This window comes from Lycium ferocissimum, chromosome 5 (genome assembly GCF_029784015.1).
Source record: "Lycium ferocissimum isolate CSIRO_LF1 chromosome 5, AGI_CSIRO_Lferr_CH_V1, whole genome shotgun sequence".
Taxonomy (NCBI): domain Eukaryota; kingdom Viridiplantae; phylum Streptophyta; class Magnoliopsida; order Solanales; family Solanaceae; genus Lycium; species Lycium ferocissimum.
This window is the reverse complement of record NC_081346.1, coordinates 15,913,985-15,930,625: the sequence shown is the minus strand read 5'-3', so window position 1 is coordinate 15,930,625 and position 16,641 is coordinate 15,913,985. Positions and strand designations below refer to the sequence as shown.

At 32.4% G+C, this 16,641-nt stretch overlaps 1 protein-coding gene across 1 annotated transcript in view; it reads right to left on the bottom strand.

Moving 5' to 3' along the window:
* Positions 1–16,641, bottom strand: part of LOC132057600 (uncharacterized) — a 22,263-nt gene extending 5,622 nt beyond the window's left edge. The window contains exons 1-3 of the mRNA XM_059450226.1: positions 16,373–16,641; positions 7,376–7,586; positions 767–4,967 (exon numbers count right to left, since the gene is read on the bottom strand). Coding sequence (XP_059306209.1) covers positions 767–4,967; positions 7,376–7,586; positions 16,373–16,531 — 4,571 coding nt within the window. The 5' untranslated portion in view covers positions 16,532–16,641. The remainder of the gene's footprint in view (positions 1–766; positions 4,968–7,375; positions 7,587–16,372) is intronic.

The window sequence follows — 16,641 nt, the reverse complement described above, 5'->3', positions numbered from 1 at the left end:
TATAGTAAAGTCATTGAACTTTGCTACATATCAATAAAATCACTCAACTTTGGCCTATTATCTCATAAAATCACTCAACTATATGTAATCAAAAAATCTGACATGGCACTATTAATTAATTATTTTATGTCATGTAGTCGTGAGCCACACAATAAAATAAAATAAATCCATATCTTTGCATACGGATTGACCCTCATCCAAAGTACAACATACTCTTTAGAACAAACTTTTTTAAAAAAAAAAAAAAAAAAAAGTAATGCCACATAAATCAAAATGGAGAGACTATAATACAATAGCTTTAATTTAAAACTGTACAAGCAAAAAGAAGCAAAAGATTTACATGTTTGGACCCCCGCAAGTCCTAAGGGTGATCAGTTGAATTTCTTTTTCTAAGAAATTATATAGTGCATAGGTGAATTATTTTGTTATGTATATTTATCGATTGTTGAATTTCATTAACACAAAGAAAACTTCTAACGTCATGCAAAAAGGATTCAATGAATATTTATGTATATTTTGACCAATTCATCTACCATGACTCTCTGATAAAGATATGAATTTATTTTATTTTATTATGGGATCCACATCTACATGACATAAAATAATTAATTAATATTTCAATATCAGATTTTTTTTTATGACATATGTAATTAAGTGATTTTATGAGATAATAGGCCAAAGTTGAGTGATTTTATTGATATGTAGCAAAGTTCAATGACTTTACTATATAATTTCTCAAAGTTCAATGACCTTTTGAGATATTTACCCTATTTTTAGCCCTTTTTCTAAAGTAGAGGAATATTTTTTACCCTTTTCCCTGACAAATAAATAGAAAGCTGAAGCGTTTGGGTTCACTAGTACAGAATGTTCAAATAAATCCTTCAGATAGAGATCATCAGCAATGAAAACATCACGCTTGTCGAGCATCAAAATTCCCTTCAAGCCTGAACCTGCAGGAAGTTTAGACAAGTTCTCAGATAGAAAGTTCTCTGTTCTTGATAGAAAGTTCTCCGTTCTTGAGCTGCAGTGCTTCACAATGAACTCCCAGAAAGTTTGACACTCTGATTGTGCCAAACTGCGCCCAGCATCTACCCATGACTTCCAAAGCTTGAGAAAATCATCAAGAGAAGGATTGCTCTTGACACCTAATTTGGAGAAGAAACTGAGCAGCTCCTTGTCATAGTGCTTCTCAAGCACATGCAGCTGTAGGCCAAAGAAACCACTTTTGTCATACAGAACACAATCATCAGGATTTACCCACTCTCCATCATTAACACCATTTGGAATCCGTATGTTTCTAGGACCTTCTTTAGTTGGCTCCCAGTTGAACTTACTCAAGTACTTGTAGATCCGAGTGATAGTAATGCTGTTGGAATGGCAATCAAGGTAATCAGCAAGCAATGAGCATCCATCTCCAATTTCAACCACAACACCAAGAGACTGGAGCTCTTTCTTATACGAACCTATCTTGGAGCCATAAAATTTATCATCGATGAAAGGACCATCTTCTGGCTGTAAGATGGGATTCCACTGAGGACCAAACAATAAACACTTACCTGGAGACCTGTAACCAGCATTAGTCCTCATCCATTTTCTAGCAAGTTTTGACCGCAAAGTAGCAATCTGATCATCATTATGCTCCATCTCCAATGTCCGTAAGCACTCTAACAATGAGAATGCCGCTGGAACAGTAATGGCGCTAGGGTCTTCAGGCAATCGAAGGCTTTCAGGAACAAACTTTGCCCCACTTGCAAATGTCACCGTAACTCCCATACTCTTAAGTTCATCCTTGTACTCATGAATGCTTTTTCCGTACCGAGCCTCACTATCATCAATAAAAGGCAACAGAGAGATTGAAGAGATGGATTCCCAGGCTGAATCAAAGATTATGCAATCTTTAGGTACTTTATCACCAATTCGAGTTCGCAACCACTTGGCCTCTTGAATGCATTTCTTAAGATCTGAAGGAAATTTGAAGCTGGTTGTCTTCAACTTTCTGTAACATGCAAGAAGGGAAAGAACACTATCCTTGTTTAAGGAACCACTTGATGTCTGCTTCTTAAAAGCAGCAACAAAAGCTTGAGTTACCGCCTCAAAAGTAACAACCACACCTAATTTCTGCAACTCACTTTTATATGACAAGATAGAGCTTCCATAGAAATTCGTATCAATAAGAGGAAAACTGGGAAACACCTGCAGCAGGCAGCCCCACTCAGGATCAAGCAAAAAGCATTCAGTCGGACATTTATAACCCATGTTTATGGTCTTCATACATTCTCTATCCTTAACTGCCCTGCATATTTTGTCAAACGAGCTCAGATGGCGAATGCACTCCAGTATCAAGAGAAAAGCATCAGTAGTCAGGCAACCTAAGCGTGCTGGAGATCTCAGGTTGTCGACAACTAGCTCGTAATTTTGATTGAAACCATACACCACACCAAGCAGCTTCAGTTCTGTTTTAAAGGAAAGAATCTCATCCCCATAATGCTTGTGGTCAATGAATGGGATGTCACTGATCTGTGAGGCAGCATTCCACTCACCGTCAAAGAAAACAGATTCCCGTGGGCTCTTCTCACCTTGAGTAGTGCGCAACCACCTTCTATCATTGATGCTATTGACAAAGGTATCAGCGGGAAGACATTTCTCCTTTAGATACTTGATGAAATTGAGGATTGAAACCACATGGCCTTTGGTTAAGGTAGAAGAAGTTGCCAGAGACATGAAATGTTCTCCAATATATTCACATGCCTCTTTAAATTCAAACATGACACCCAATGTGCTTAACTCCTCCTTGTACTGTTCTATTTCACTGCCATAGAAGCCCTGATCAACTAATGGAATATCCACAATAACAGATCCATTCTGCAGCAGATGTCCCCATGATGAAGTATGGAAGAATGATTTTGATGGAGGCCTGTCGCCAGGGCTACCACTCAGCAATACCTTCAGCCAGCTTCCCTCCTTTATGCAGCTCAAGAACCTTGTTGGCAAGGAAACCCTGTTCCTGTTCATCTTACGAATCCATTCCAACAGCAGCAATGCATTCTCCTTGGTTAGTGGAGAAGACATACTAGAAATCGCTGCATCAGGAGGGGGTAGGTCAGGAATGTCTATAGCTGCAACATTGTCCCTGAGAAATTCCACAAGCTCTTTTTTGCTGGTAGAAACTCCAGCATAGCTGCCAGAATGCAAATAATCTTCTCCAAGCTCAACATAGCCTTCGTGTCTCCACGGGTTTGAACCAATCAACTGCACCCATTTGCTACCATTTGCAGGCACCAGTACCCCTTTCCTCTGTCTGGTGACCTGTCCATAGTTATCCACGAGCGGCAGTTTACTGCATAAAGCAGCAACTTGTTCTCTAGATAAATAGAGCCTTGTGAGGGACTGATGTAAGAAGTGGGTAAAAGCCACAGCAATTTTTCTATCATCACTCTGTGACTTAAGAAGCAGAAGAGCATAGTCGTGCACATTCACAGTGCACACTTTGACCTCATCTTTAAGCCAATCCAAAACTGTCTGGCTTCTAGAATGACTCTGGACTGCTTCTTGTGTTGATTTGGCAAAGAAGAGGTGATTGGCAAAACGAAATTCTGAGTTCCAGTTGATCAGCCAAGAGATGTGACCAGACTCGCGAGACAAAAGCAAGGAATGATCACCATTCAATGCCTCATATATGCTACACAAAGCTACATCATCATCAAAATCAACATATTTCAAAAGTTGTATGTTCATCATTTCAGTTGTCTTGAAAGAAGACAGCCATTTCTCAGCAACAAATGCTAAAAGTTCCAGGTAAACATCCTCTGAGACTCCCAAAACAAGATTGGAACTCTGAATGCACTTCGCGTACCATCCATTGTCGACTTGTTTCACTTCCAAAAAGTTTAATATGTGGTTGTACATCTCCTTATCAAAAGCTGAGTTCACGATGAATCTTCCATGGGATGAGATGTTATGCAACACAACCCCCTGCTTCCTCGCCTTGTTCAGCAGATTCCAGAAAGCAGGAAACAGTCTACCAACGTCACTGGGTTTCTGGAAGAATTGTTGTTCCACGTATGACTCGCATGGAATGATACTTTCATCCAGCAGTTTTCCTTTAATGGAATCTCTCACGCCATTAAGAATTGGAAAAGGAGATTCATTGACTGGCAAAAAGCCAAACATATGAGTCAGAGTAGAAACAGGAGCTCCTTCCTTAGCTCGCACAAGTGATGTGAAAGCATTAACAAAAGCAGTAGGGACGCAGTCAAGAATGCCCTGGTTCCATATGTTATCTAGAAGGATTGTCTCCCTTGACGATGCTAGAAGAAAGTCTGCCTGAATTATGAAAGGGAAGTTCGTGACCATCTCCGTGGGAAGAAAAGCATAAATCCCAGGAGAGCTTGTTCCCCTGTTGAGGCGCTTTCCATTGGGAAAAGCTAAAGTGATTACCCACTCATCAACTTCCATTCTTCTATCCACTCTATGCTCCCGCTTGACAGGAAACTTCTGCTTCCACATGTAGTAACTGCATTCCCCCAGACCAGATTTTTTATTAGCTGAGAGATGGAGCAGGTAGGATTTAGCATCAATGTTCTTCTTCTCAACAAATTCAGTCTCACTAGAAATGGAAATGGCACTGACTGTATTAAGCCTGGGATCCTCATTGTCTTCCCTAACCGAGAGTTTCTTTATCTTCGAAAGAAATAGAAGAACTTCAGGATGAATGCTGGAAAGCTGCTGCTTAACAGGTTTCACCTTGTCGAATTTCAGTGGTAGCACTAAAGTTGTGGCTGGAAGGGTAGCAGAAGACCCATAGATTTGGCTTATAACTGGCAGAGTTGGGTTTGCTTCCACCCACTCAGGTACAATATAGCCTACATTGCAGTGCTGGCAAGGCTCCTCGTTGAATCGTATCTGATACCCATTGCTGAAGATGTAGGGCCGAGCAGTGATGAGAAACACACTCTTGAATCCAATACCTGAGAGAAAAATGCATCAAGTGCTTTCAGAAACAGGTTACAAATTCAGATAAGGTAAATGCATATTCAACTAAGTAAGAAAAAAGTAAAAGGAAGAGTCAATACGGAATGCATTCTAGAAAAAGATCAATTTTCTGTTCAAAAGCTAATGTAATATGAAATGAAGAAGCAGCATACTAAGATGGTCACTCCACTAAAGTGCACTTTTAGTTTTGAAAAAACAAGTTTGCAGGGACTCTTCAGAGTGCCCTTCTCCCTATATTTGAATGTCAGATTATAAAGATGGGAAAATAACAAAAAAGCTGGACTACCACCTGCCATCTCAAGGCTGGGATGTAAACAGAAACCTAATCTCTTCTTGAGAAAATCATTGACCCACTTATCAAAGAAATACAAATAAGGTGTCATTGTTCCATCTTCTAAGTACTCTTGTTTGGGTATAGAGGAAAAAAAAAATATAGCACTTCATTTTCATGAAAGCAAGGTTTTCCATTTCGGCTTACAACGCCGTTACTTTTCAAACAACCCTTATCATTTCAGTTGGTTCTTCCGATTTAACTCATCAAAGCAATACCTCTAACAACATGGATATCTATAGGAAAGCACTTGTAAAACAATCCAGAATGCAAATAATCCCTCAAAAATTGTTTTCGGGTCAGTCCAGCTCAAAAATATAATTGGGGATAGGGGCGGAGCCAGTAAGGGCCCAGGGGGTTCGGCAAAAAATTACACTGTATATACAAGGTTAAAATTATTTTTTATGTATATATAGTAGATATTGAACCCCTTGGCTTCGTGGTGTGTTTACTTTATATTTTTTGTAAAAATCTCTGACGACCCATTAACTAAAACCTCAATACCAAACAAGTAGTATGAATCTATCTACATATTTGTTCTACTTTATCCAATATTATTAAATGTGTCTCCTAAACAAATTAGGAATTCTATTAACATAGGTTCTCTAAGTTATTGGATAAACATAAAGGGAGAAAATCAAATATGATGAATATGAATTACTTTTACCCACTCTATATTGGCTAACTTTAAGCTTAATGAACCATAAAGGAATTCAGCAGGTAGGATAGGCAGTAGCAGCACTTTTAACATTTTCACTAATTAAACTATAAACTAGTAAAACAAAACCAAAAAACAGTCTGAAAACACGAGCATAGGGGTAAAAGGAAGAGTACAAATTAATGAACAATCAGTAGATATACAGAGTACATATGCGCATGGATGAGCAAGTGAATTGTATTAAGTACTCTCCCGTCCCTTAGCAGATACTTTCTTTTTAGTTTGTCAGATTTCAAAAAAAAAAGCTTGGCTGTTTTTCTATGGCCTTTACTTTTTGTAATTCAAGCATCTTACTCCCTCGCTCAATTTTACTTATCCATTATACTAAAAATGTATTTTCACTTTTACTTGTCACTTTTATATCAAGAGAAAAACATAGGAGTAGTAATTTTTTTTATGTTTTACCCTAAGCATTAATTACTTATTCCCCAAAATCATTTCTCAAAACCTAAGACTAAGCTAGTGTTTGGCCATAGATTCTCAAAAAAAAAATTTTGAAAAACTTGATTTGGGTGAAGTTTTTCAAGTCTTGAAGATGTGTTTAGCCATAGTTTTTCAAAAAATATTTCACTTTTTGTTTTGAAAAACATGAAACATTACTTATACCATAAGTTCTAAAAACTATCAAGACTACCCATCCATACAAAACATACATACTTGCTAATTCCAAATTATACATAACATGATATTTTAATAACAATTGCTAATAACACACTTATTAGCTACTATAATTCAAATTACAATACAAAGATCCATCTGTTAAAAAAAAAAAAAATGACGGTAGTAACTAGCTTAGCTCGTTACTTCATAGAAGAGACTGTTTTAATTGTGGAAATATAGTAGATATGGCTTTAATAGAGGAACATGGTAAATAGAATTAGTTGGATCATAGGGCTTTTTTATAAAATATAAAAGTTTGAGGTAATTTTTAAAAGTTATGAAAATGCCAAAACATAAATCTTGACCCAAAAACAGTTTTGAGCCAAAATTTGGAATTTGAAGATTTGTTTTCAAAATCTATCAAAATTTTATGGCCAAAAAAAGATTTGAAAACAAATCTTCAAAATATGCTCCCAAAATCTATGGCCAAAGAGAGTTAAACATCAATTAACATGGGTATTGAGGTAAAATACCCATATCAATTATTGTTCCTTAAAGGATGCGCAAAGCCAAAACTGGACAAGTAAAAATGACCACAGAGAGTGCATGGGAAGTCTAGTACGTACATTATACACATTTTTAATTTAGTATCATAAAATTCAAAGATCACTCTTTATTTTTTTAACTTCCTGACTAGTCAAACTAAGACGCTTAAATTGGCATAGAGGGACTACCTTTTTCACCGATGTAGCCCTTCTTGCGATTGCCTTTCTTAGTGGAACGTCCAACACTGCATATGGACTCAATGTTCTTACGAGAGAAACCTTTCTCGTTATTGAATATCAAAAGTGTCGCCTGAGCACCGGTCTCAGTAATATCTTTTGAAGTTATCACGAATTCCAGTGATGGATCCACTCCTTTGTCATACTCGTTATCCTCTGCATTCTGCAATTACAAAACATGACAACTGTTTATTCTACTATTCCGTTTTCAGGTATTGTATATTTTCAGTTGATTAAATCAACGGACCATCAACTCAATTATCTAGGATAAATTACATTAAGTTCATATGTAAACACTCAATCACATATAAATTCAGGTAAAAAGGAAAAACTTGCCGAAATTGGAACCCTGGGGAGTATTTAGAAACAAAATTATTTTGTGTCTTAGATATGCCAAGGGTATATTTGAACTATGTAATCCGTTGATGCAGCAATACAAAATGGTTAGTTTCCATGAAAACACTACAACAAATTCGATTATCAGTGACAAATTATTTTGTCACTTAAAAACACGATTTCGTCACAAAAAGCCTTTCGTGACGAAAAAAATTTTGTCCACCGTTTGTCGCTAAATCATGGGTCACTAAATGTATACAAAGACAACTTAGTGTTTCGTCACTAAATAAAATTGCATTAACTACGAAATTCTTTTTTGTCCCCAAATGCACAGTATTTAAGACGAACCCATTCGTCAAGAAAAGTATTTAGAAATTGTAGTTGATAGTGTATTTCGTCATTGAAAAGGTTATTAATAATGACAAAACTACTTTGTCACTAATTTTTTTGTTTACTTAGTGACGATGTCAATTGTCTCTAAAGTCATATACATTTTGTAGTTGAATAAATGAAAATTTGTCACGAAAGACTACTTTTTGTAACAAATAAGTCTTTCGTCCCTAAATGTACAAATTAATGACAATTTTGCTTTTATAAAATCAATTTACAACTTTGTAGCTAAAATTATTATCTCGTAGCTAAAAATATTGCTTTTACCGACAAAAAATTTTGTCAATAAAATTGTTATGATTAGGTACAATTACTATTATTATAAAATACGAAATTAATTCGTAATCAATAAGAAGAAATTTTTGGGAAATAAAATCATATCAGAACTTTTTATTGAAGTTAAACAACATGAAGTATTCAACCCATACTTTATAATTAAAAAAATTTGTATATATACATGACCCAACAAAAATAACATAAAAGGTCTCCAAACTATTCCTTTTTCTTCAGACTCCTCTTAGTAGTTCTGTGGCGGGCTTCATTTCCTGTTATTGAAGAATCTTATCCTTCCTGTATAACCAAAACAATAAAGTATCAAAATATAGAAATAACTTAGGAAATTTTGATATTAATCGAATTATTATTTATAAAACTATCAAATTCAGAAGAAATACCACATAAAATGGACACCAGATATTGATAATAAATTCAACGAGACATGAAGACTTGAATTATATAGAACTTTATGTAACCATGAAAGTGTCTGAGCTACATGAAAAGGTTACTAAATGAGTTCAATAATCGGTACTACCAATTTTAGCTTGTTGACTACAAGGACATTTGATTACTTGACAATTGAGATAAGATATATCTTCAACAAAAGAAACTACATTAGTAAAAATTGAGATATGCCAAAAAATTCAGAACGATGCTTATACTTAAACAACATAAGGAGAGGGTCGACATATGCATAATCCAAAAGATTATATCCTCATTATCAATCATAGACTACAGAAACATAGTGCTTAATGGTGTAACAAACACACATCATTGTATTGTAACCACACAGTATTTTCTCTGCTTTAACATTATGATATTTTTCAAAATAACTCATTACATTTCCAATAGTACCGAATTTGTTACGTGAATGCTAGAGAGGAAAACGCCAGGAATTTGTGACACGAATACTAAACATTAGTTATAAAAGAGAAGATTAATTAAGGGGAATAAAAAGCAAAGATAGTAAAGAAACAGTACCTCTTCATTAAAATGATGCATCAGTAGAGAGGAAATAGCAGGTCCAGTGCTTCTAATGAACAATTCAAATCTAGAAAAGTCACATCAACACACACAAACCATATACCTGAGGAGAAAAGTGAAGGCATATAGATTATGCTATCACAAAATCATATAACTCAGGAGGAAAAAAAACGAGAAGGCAAATAGATTATTATGCTATCATAAAACTATATATCTTCATGCACGCTAAATTAGTTAACTCTCGGATTTTCTTCACATTCTTTAATCTCCTGTAACTTCAATAGAAGAATCACAGTTGCAATTGCCACACCAAATGACAACTTAAATTTAAAATTGCTGAATCTTTTATTTAAAGAATGTAAATATAGATATGAGCTGCACAAATTTGATTACTTTAACAAAGGTAAATATAGACACTAACTGTGATGTAGCTAGCCAAAAACTTCTTCTTTCCATTCATGAATTGTGAGTGTTACAAAACTGAGGCTGCAATTGCTTTTATTTACATCTCTGCAACAAGGAAAAGATGGTATTACATCCTCTCAAGACACGAATTTTTAAGCATATTTATTGACAATCTAGATATTAATTTTGTCTATATTGTAAGCTAATGAGACAATTTTAAGAATGAAACTACTCTTAAATGCACAAAGCATAACACCCTTCACAGTATAGTGAGAAAAATATCCCTTAAGTCAACTCCCCCCGAAAAATTAATTTCCTATCCGATAAGCATATTGTAAAAATAAAGAGGAAAACAGGATAACAAATGCACAAGGCGGACAGAAGAAGCAGATACAAAAGAATAGTACAACTAAAGTTGATTAAAACTATGATTCTATGACTTTGAACTATGTAAGAGAGTATTTTTATCTTTTTCATAAACCTTGTTTACACTTGATTAGTCACAACATAGGTATTTCCTTTCAAAATGAAGATGAAGTTAGTGTTATATGATAAGGTTTAAATTTTGAACTTGCAGCAAGCATACAACTTTAGACAAAGAAAATTAAATAACATTACTTTGAGGAGAATACTTAATCCTCATAAAACAATTGTCTACATTAGATGGCAAGAGGATTAAGGCTCAAATTTGTGTACCATTTGTTCAATCTAGAGGAAGGAATCAACCTAGATTGGAAGACCGAAGACCAAACTCTTCTTTTTGCGAAACTCAAATTTTCAAAAATAAGTTTGTAATAGCAAATGAAATTACTATGAAATGCTTCTTTTGAGTAGTGTGTTATTTGAGCAACCTTAACCAAGGATAACGAAACAAGAGCAAGATAATAAGATAACCGAGGCTAAAGAAACAATAGGTAGTAATATAAATCAAAGAACACGAAAATACAAGACTAATACTAATAGGATCAAGTGAAAAACACCACAGAAGAATGATATTTTGTTCCCACAATTCACCAAACTCAACCCATCAGAACCATTAAAGAAAAGAAAAGAACAAAAGCACCAAGTTGTAGTTCCTAAAAATTTAACTAGGAACCTTCCCACACTTCGTCTAAAGTCAACCACATTACTCTGCAAATGTGAGTTTCAAAAGCATAACCACTCTTAAACCCAGAAAAAGGCAGACGGTTGTACGAGTTGTCAATCACCTAAAACATAGTCTAACTAAAAAATCCTCTCAAGCACTAAAAGGAAGAGAGTAATGGTAAGTCCATCATTAGTGTAAATAACAGAGAAAGGTACTCCAACTAATTCAGGATTTAGGGATAATTACTTAACTGAGAGACACACTAAGGAGAACCATATCCTAATCTAAACCAATTACACCAATCGTATCCAGCAACTCAATCGTATTCCAACAAGAAATAAGAACAAGGATCTGGATAACCAAAAGAAATAGAAAAAAGAACCAAAAATCAATTTCAAACACACGTTCTTTATGAAAAAAGAAATGAAAGAAGAAGAGGAGAGAAAACCGTTTGAAAACTTACCTGCAATCCTTGGAGAAGACACCCACCAGTGGTTCTTTGAGAGAGTACTGACCCTAGTTAGGACCTAATTCCGAACCATAATAAGAAAATTGAAAGACAAACTTGAAACTAGAAACAATTAAAAACCCTTATGAAACTAGAAACAATTAACAAACCATAAACTAGAAATGAATGAAATTAGAGAGAAGCATCTTACAAATTCAATCCTTTTGGGTTGAGTGAAAGCTGATATTCCTTCGAGACAGTGAAATTATAAAACCTAGAACTGAAACTAAAAGAGGGAAGAACTCTAGTAAAAAGATAAAACTAGGGAACATTTGCCGCTTTCGCTTTTGCTGCGAAATTGAAAATATTTGATTTTTTTTTTTTTTTTTTTTTAAAATTTTGAAATCTTTTTGGCAACAAACCCAATAAAAATTGGGCATGTATTTGGATTTTGATGTTGTCTGGTTTGGTATTGAACTAAGAAACCCAATACTTTATAACAAATATACAATTAATAATATATAATGTTTAATTGGATGTGTGTGTTGACATTCAATTTTAGCTAACCCCATTTTTAAAGCTTCTTGAATTTTAAATGAAGTAAATAATTTTTTATAAAAGCTAAAAATATTTATTATTATTTTTATGCTTTTTTGCTATTTTATTTGACAAAATATCCTAATATATATTATATATGTTTTTACATAATTAAGGTATTAATTTTGCTTCTATAAATTAATAACACATTATTTTCTAAAATACAAATGTAACTAGTAATTTGAAAATAAAATTATTTCAAAAATAGGTGTCCGTCTCCATATATACACGCACAAACTAGTTTTAGCATACGTGCGTTGCATGTGTGTATCACGCCAATTAATTAAAAAAGAATAAATTATTAAAAAATAGTAATTTGCATCAAATAAATGCAATGTTTATTTAAATTGAAAATAAATGCAACGTAGCATACCAATATAGTATGATGTATCCCACCTGACATCTCTTTATAAACGATTGTTCGTATATTTTCTTGTGATCAATTGAATTAACAATTCATATACAAAATATCAATCTGACAACCACACTTGAAACAAATTTTAATATCACAAAGACATTAGTACCGATTTTTTGTAGTGTCATACATCAAATTACTCTTTTGTTTGCTTCAACTAAAGAATTTTTTTGGGGCACCATTTAGCGCAACGGTAGTTAAAAAAACTACTGCTAACCTTCTCATCTTGAAACTCAAACCGGGCCGGTCCTATTGTGGTTAAAACCTTTTTTTTTTTGTTTGTATTATATATATATATATATATATATATATATATATATATATATATTATAATATTTATTATTATATTGTAGGTATATTTACATATGTTATACAAGTTTATAATTAAAGTTTAAATATTTTGACTAATGGCTGGTAAGAATCCAAGAATACAAAAATAGTGTTTTTCGTATACATATACATGTATAACTTATATATACTTATATATATGTATAACTTAATATATATATTATATATACTTATATATATGTACTATATATCTATATACTTATATATATATATATATATATATATACTATATATGCTTATATATACTTATATACTATATATACTTAATATACATACTTATATACTATATATACTTATATATATGTATAACTTAATATATATACTTATATACTATATATACTTATATATATGTATAACTTAATATATATAACTTAAAAAAATACTTTTTAAATTTGATTATCATTTCAAAAATAGCCACTTGATAATCGGGTTTATATTTATCTCTTGTAAAACTCTAGCTATTTCCGTTAAGTAGGGTAAAATGCGTTACCGTGGGATAGAATTGTCTAGAAAAAGCAAGAGTTGCATTATAAAAAATTTCTAAGAGTTCAATGCATTCTTTAACATACTATATATACTTATATACTATATATACTATATATACTTATATACTATATATACTTATAGATATGTATAACTTACTATATATACTTATATATATGTATAACTTAATATATATACTATATATATTATATATATATGTATAACTTATATATTATATATATTTATATACTATATATACTTATATATATGTATAACTTGATATATATACTATATATAGTATATATACTTATATATATATATATATATATATATATATATGTTTAAGTGTACTATATAACTTATATATATGTATAACTTAATATATATATATATATTTTTTTTTCACCCGGTTTTACGGTTTAACGATAGGTTCGGTTTCAAAAAAATTAAAACCGGACCGGTAATTTTTAAATGGTTAACCGGTTCTACCGGTTCCGGTTCCGTTTAACCGGTCCGGTTACCGGTTTTAACCGGTTAAACCAAACCGGTTAACAGGTTTAGCTTCAACCATATTTTCGACCTAATAAGATTAATGACTTTACAATAAAAATAGAGAACGGTAGCTTTTTCTATAGAAGTGTTCAATGCCTTCTTCTAAATGTACTTACCTTTAAAATTCTAATCTCAAAATGTATATCATCACAACCAAGAAAGAAAAACTGATTTACCAGTTAAGTCTATACCTTTTTAAATTCTAATTAATTTTTCTTGCTCACCTAGGTCTAAATTACACTGTGTTCTAATTACATACAAATATACAATCAGGATTAGTTTTCCTTCCTATCGTCCTTTTATTTTATTAAAATAAAATAAAAACTATTAAAAATTTCAATTAGACTTGAAGTGAAAGTTTTCAAATCTTACATCACCACGGAAAATAGTGATGGGCAGATAGGATCTCTTCACCCTTAATCAAATATTTCAAACTCAAGTCAAGAAAAACAATTATTGATATTACCCAACAATAAATAGAATCAATCCTTGATAGACCATTCATGTGATGAAATGAAGGTATATTAACCGTAAATACATGATATTTTGTGTGTAACGCTGTGCGTACGTGGACTCAAATGACTCTAGAACTTCAATTGAAAGATCGATTGGTATTAGAAGTGCGTAGAATTTATATAATTATGATAAATTAGTATTTATATCTGTATATTTTAAATTCAATATTAAATACGAAAGGAAAACAGAACCAGCTGTCAACTGATAAAGGTGCAAAATCTTTTAGCAATTGATAACTTAAAATTACAATTTTGTTTCATATAAAATATGTTTTTAAAAGGGTCAAAAAGACGAATGAAATTTTGCTATATAGTCCATTTTTACAAATATCTTTTATTTTTTTCAAGTTCAAGAAGCTAGATAAATTAATTGGGGAAATTAATTTATCTCAATTTTCCTTCAATTTCGTTAAATTTTAAATTTTATTTGAAATTGATTTGCAAATTTGACTATAATTGCAATAAAGTGGCCACAATTTAAATATGATTATAACCATATTTTAAACTCCCAAATTTGGTTGATTGTCCAACTTTGGAACATCTCATTCCTTCTTCTTCGTCCCAATTTGCTTTTTTTTTTTTCATAAATATCATGGCTTTTCTGAAATTGTTTGCTATCAGGAGACACTCGAACATCGATACTTTGTCAGCTAAATAATCATAGTCAAAGATCATTTATATTTAGCTACGAACTTTTTTCGTAGCAAATAGTTAATTCATTCAACTACAAATTTTAAATCGTCGCTATTTAAGACATTGCATATTTTGTGACAAAATTTGGTTGTCACTATGTCGCATGTTGATTAGAGACAATAAATTGTTCGTCATACGATTGTTTATATTATTAGAGACAAAAACTAATGTCACAATTAAACATAAAATTTTGTAGCTAAAGCTTACAACATTTAACTACAAATTCTAATTTGTCGCTATTGTAAGAATATACTTTTTGTGACGAACTTTTTTTCGTCTCCAAAAAATAACTAATTTTATGACAAATAATTGTTTGTCACAGATTGGGTACATTATTAGTGACAAAATAATGTGTCACTAAAACTTAAAGTTCGTGGCAAATGTAACATAATAAATGGCGCCAACTTATATTTTGGTGGGAAACTTTAGCGGACAAAATTTTTGCTACGAAAGTTAGTGTTTCGTCACTAAACGTATGTGGCTTATGTATTTAAACACGAAATGTAACTTTTGTCACAAAAAGTGAACAATTAGTGACGAATTTTGTGTTGTAGCTAAAAATTTCGTAGCTAAATATCACATTTGTTGTAGTGAAAAAAAAATTATCTGAGGATTTTTCTGCCTCAGACATTAATGGTCCTAACATTTGTGAGAAACTGTGTAAGGTACAAAATAAAGTTCTGAAGTTTGGAAAAACAAAAATTGGAAAAAAGTGATTGTGTTTGCTTTTTTTATCTCCCAAACTAATGGATCTAAATTTTGTGGAACACAAATACAGAATTTGAGTTCACTAATAAAAATAGTGTCACTGAGGTACAATTTTCGGATGTTTGGTACTACGGAAGTGTCAAATTATTATTTACTTTGAATTATTAAATATAATTATTATATTATTAAAATGGACATGTTATTTACATATATACCATCACTCGACACTCTAAGTTGCTTGTCTCACTCAAATACAGCCCAAACACCTTAACACTTTTTTGTCTCAAATCCATTTCATGTGAACTTTAATTAACATTTAAAGATGTATGTTTTCGCCACAAGAATATGAGAAAAATTACAATTTATAGTACTAACCCTATAATTTTTCAATATTTACATTTTAATTTTACAATATTGAATCTGATTAAATTCAATCTAACTTCAAATATTAGTCAAATTGACTCTAAAAAACGAAAGATGTCACATAAATTGAGACGGAGAAAGTAGTATTTTATACTACAACTGCTAGTCAATCTCAAATGTTTAATCGATACTTAAAAACTGTTATCAACCTTTAATAAAATATAACCAAACTCCAATTTGCATTATGTGCAGATCCTATCTACACTGAAAACATTCCAAAATATATAAGATCCTATGACGACGAAAAAAAAAAAAAGGAGATCAGCAGAATGCATGCAAAGAGATAGACCTGGATGAGTTCCATAAGGAAGTGAACATCCTTAGCATAAAGCTCAGCAGAGAGATTTTTAACAGCCTGATGAAGGTCCTCTGTTAGTTGATTTGGTTCACCTCCTATTGAGAATTTGCTTCTCCTTATTTCTTCTATGTGCTCTTTTGCTGTCCCCATTATCACTTTTCTCACTCACCTCAAAATACTACTCGTAATATATGATTGTGCTTATAGTTAGTAGTAGAGAAATAGACAAGTACTAGTACAATGAGAGAATGTGCTTCGAC